Source organism: Perna viridis, chromosome 1, assembly GCF_037379345.1.
Source record: "Perna viridis isolate PV_CMFRI_1.1 ecotype Kerala chromosome 1, ASM3737934v1, whole genome shotgun sequence".
In the NCBI taxonomy this organism is placed as follows: Eukaryota; Metazoa; Mollusca; class Bivalvia; order Mytilida; family Mytilidae; genus Perna; species Perna viridis.
Window position 1 is genome coordinate 28,647,129 of NC_142445.1, and position 4,536 is coordinate 28,651,664.

The 4,536-nt window shown below is 31.2% G+C and overlaps 1 protein-coding gene across 1 annotated transcript; it reads left to right on the forward strand.

Annotated features, from left to right (window-relative positions):
* Window positions 1-840: 840 nt before the first annotated feature.
* On the forward strand, window positions 841-2,987 carry LOC148628195 (uncharacterized). Its single transcript, XM_088584454.1, has 2 exons — window positions 841-909; window positions 1,232-2,987. Exon 2 carries the CDS (start codon window positions 1,243-1,245, stop codon window positions 2,635-2,637), a length of 1,395 nt encoding a protein of 464 aa, XP_088440580.1. The 5' UTR covers window positions 841-909; window positions 1,232-1,242; the 3' UTR covers window positions 2,638-2,987.
* Window positions 2,988-4,536: the final 1,549 nt, after the last annotated feature.

A 4,536-nucleotide genomic window follows, 5' to 3' on the forward strand; every position in this document is an offset into this window, starting at 1 on the left:
GATTTTTATGCGTTTTGCAATAACCCAAGACTGACGGTTCTGTAGGCAATGCAAAGTAATATTAGTTAAAAAATCTAATAATCACAAATAAATGAAAGAATGAAAATCATGTATGTAAATTTAATGGATTGTATGTGTAATTCTCAGTGTTATAAAAGCTTCTGAATACAAAGCGAAAATATCCAGAAGTTTCATTTTACCAACTTGTAAAACTACATACAAATCAGTGGTCTCTTTAACTTGATATGATTTTCTCCGTCATTAAGCAGTTACTACTATTTACATTTAAGATTTATAAGTATACTGACAAATGTATTGTTAACAGTGATATACAACTATGATATAGTAAATGATCACAAATGATTCAAACAGATATCTATCAATTATTCCCACATCTGTCTATGGCAATTTGTTCTGACCCACGATTTTATACAAAACATAACCCACAGTGACGATTGTATTAAAGGTAAAATTTTAAATAAGATTTATTTATAATTCACTGTCATTCCTGTAGAAATTTCTTCTCTGTAATTCACTGTTTCAAACCCCGCCTCTCCGATTTTAGCATAATTGATGAACTCAACCATTAAAGGCATTAAAGTAAATTGCGATAAATGAAGTTCCAGTCAAGTTCTCCTGAGAAGTAAGCAGTGTCTGTAATCTCCTCTCTGATTGGTTGATTTGTGTCTGTTATTGACTTTTTTGTTAAGTGTTAATGATGACAGTCAATTGACCTATCAAAAGTCAGCATCTTAATGCTCATAATCAAATATTGAAATTTAGCTAAGGATCATAAATATAACATCTTGGAGAAAAGGTGTTTGACATTTCTGGTTTTCACACTGGTACCGGAATGAACATAGTCTAATTACTGCAATTGCCGTGAAGATATTGCTTCTGATTTTAAAGGTAATTTAAAATACATTTCAGCAATATGTAATAATAAAATATTTATTTCTTTGGATTAAATTTGAAATTCTGTGCAAGTAAATTATCAAAATAATTTTGAATGTGTAATTCAATATTAATTGAACTAAATATCTACGATTAACCTCCTTAATTTTATAACACAATTAATTGCTTTTGTTTATTTTATTCAAATTCTATAGATAATATTATTTTTTTTAATAACCAAACGAAGAAGCGAAGAAGAAGGTTTTTTCACCTTGACGATTATCATGCCTATGTATATTGTTCACCTTTATAATTTCTTGTCGTTTTGCATTTGCAGATTTTAAAAAAATGGAAATATCTCCGGAGAAACCGAGATTGGCATTTTCAATCGAAAGTTTGATAGAAAAGAAAGAAACTAATTCCAGCTCAAGTAAAGATGCTCAGATTGTATCTAGAAATATTAATTCGGACGACGATCCCATTCAGGTTAAGAGAGAAGAAAAGTCAAAGCCAGTCGAAAATAAAATAACTTCGGACAGAAAACAAGAACAGAAGAGTACAAGCGGAGAAAATTCCTATGCTAATTGGCTTTTGACTCATGATTCCAGGAAGAATGATGTTTCGTATTCCATTGACAGTTACTATGGGATTCCATCGTTGGTTCATCCTGCTTTTTGCCCGGGACGTTCACAACGAGATGAATATCAAGCATATTTACTACGATATTATTCCATGCTGCCTCCAAATGCTCTGTCATCATTTGCGAGATACATCGACATAAAAAGTCCTGTGAACAGAAAATATCCTTCTGGAAAGACCAATGATAGTACAGAACGAACAACGTTGCAAGAAAAAATAACATCACCAAAAGATTTAAATGGAAATAAAAAAGGTACTGAACCATCGAACTTCATCAAAGTAGACAATTCAAGAAAGGAAAACGAAGACAGTTGTAAGTCATTACAAAGTAAAGGAAAGAAAATAATTTCTAAAACCCAAAAGACATTTACATGTCCTGAATGTGGGAAAATTTTCAATGCGCATTACAATTTGACGAGACACATGCCAGTACACACTGGAGCCAGACCTTTTATTTGCAAAATATGTGGGAAAGGTTTCCGCCAAGCTAGTACATTATGTAGGCACAAGATAATCCACACATCAGAAAAGCCACATAAATGTAACAAGTGCGGGAAAGCGTTCAACCGGAGCTCAACTCTAAACACGCATATGCGAATTCATATGAACTACAAGCCATACGTCTGCGAATTTTGTGGGAAAGGGTTTCATCAGAAAGGAAACTATAAGAATCACAAACTTACACACAGCAGTGAAAAACAATACAAGTGTAATATTTGCAACAAGGCCTTCCATCAAGTGTATAATTTGACCTTTCATATGCATACCCATAACGACAAGAAACCATTCACTTGTCATATGTGTGGGAAAGGGTTCTGTAGGAACTTTGACTTAAAAAAACACACACGAAAACTACACAATGGAAGTTCGGTACCATCAACAACGTCACCAACTTCCTTTCCTATCGAGAGCGTACCATATTCGAGATCGACAAATGTTTTGTCACAACCAACATTACCATCCCATCAAAGCGCGTTCCTCTCAACAAGGTCTAGTGTTTATGGAAGCCCGTCGTCTTTACTGTATCACAGAAGTTTGTATTCTCAATACATGTTTGGACAACCAGGAGCTGCCTACCTTCAGAAATATAATTGTTTTGATTGACAAAATTTTGAGGTAAAACGTTGACATTATAAAACCGTAAAACTTGTGATAAAATTGAGGATTTAATCGTCCTTAAACTACATACTATTTATTATAATTTAATATCATGCAAGAGATCACCCCAATTATCAGTGCGCTTTTCACGCTTGGTTGTAGTTTACCTTTTTATAGTTGTCGACACAATGAAATTGACATTTCTTGATAGTATTGTTCTTTTATTTCATTTACACTTGATAGTGCTATGCCGTTTGCTTATTAGCTTTGCATTTGAATTTCATATTTTTGTTAAATTCAATTTTTATTTTGTAGAGTTATGATAAATATTATTGAATAAATTATTAACAAATTAATTAATGTGTTTTTGTTTACATGCATTGCTTACATATTAATTCTTTATTAATTTAAATGAAATTAACAATTCAAAATTGTTTTAAGTTTACATTTCTAGACAGTTATGACGGAAAAATGTTTCAGACTTTATCCACCCGTTAGTATGACGAGAATTAATTTTACGCTGTATAAACAAAAATTGAGGATGCCATTTTACGTGTTAATATCAACGCAATTTTACTCATTTTTTGTATGACAATAAATAAAAATAAAAAATTGCTTTTATTAGAGTAACACAGGTTTTTGATTTAAAAAAATTCGCGAATGCAAGGATAACTTCTTGTATTAAACCTAACAATAAAAGTACCAGCTTCAAATTTATATATGAACTGTGAAATATTGATAAAAATGTAATAAAATGCAAGTTCCAATTGATTTCATTTAGCGATGTCAAAGTAAAAGGTATGATATTTCTCTTTTAATTCAAAGTGACGAATCGCATTATCAGCTATTCAATTTAAATGAATGTTTTGTATTATGAAAATTGTCTGTTTTATAGCAGATACAATGGGATACACCTTTTTATTGGTTTTTACTTTTCGATTTTTTGCAATCAATCTTTGTCATTCTTAAGCTCTTTCTACATACAAGGTACAAAGTCTAAATTGCAAATATGTTTATTGCAAAATCTCTTACTAAGTTCGATATTTAATGTCACATTAATGGATGTGAACGTTTCATAACTTCAAAACTGAAATTGTCCTGAAAGTCTGGCATTGTCACATTACATTTTTATAGCTAAGATTTATAAGTTATACCGAATACGGATAAAGTTAGGCTTCTATTGTGATAGTCTTGAATTTGAGTACTTATTAAATGCAATTATATTTGGATTTTGACCTTCCTATATATTTGATTCAAATTTTGATGATGAGAGCTTACTCCTTGAAACACGTGTACCGCATATCGAAATTTGCAATATTATTGTGATTAATATTTTTGTATTTAAGCATTGAATGGAATATATTATAAAGTTTAAAACACTTTTGACGTTTGCTGTTTGCAGTCCATAAGGTGCGACTAATTAGAGTAACACATCATTCCATGCTGAAGCAAAGAACAAATTTTAATTATTTATTCTTGCAGGCTTAACATTAGGATAATGATATTCGGCGATCAGAGAAATTTGCAGGTCTGAATGTGGCTCTCGCGCGCATAATTATCTTGAATTTGTAAAGTCGGCCATTTGTCAGATTTTACTCAACAAACGAAATGAAAACATGGAAATTCTGTAACACAATAGAATTAAACAAGTTTACCTCAAAATAATTCCTCCCATTGCTACATTTGTCTGTTTAATAAAATGGTAATTTCCTTTGCTGCATTGTAAAGCTTCATTTCTTATAAACGGTGACAGAAGGTTGGTTTTTTTTATTACTTTTCTACTCTTAAAGTTTTTTCATATTTTGTTCTTTAAAATTGTAACTACGTAAATATATAGATTGCATTCATAATTACACCTAAGGTCATTATGAGATTTTTGAGAGGTTTAAGTTATGCACTATCAGG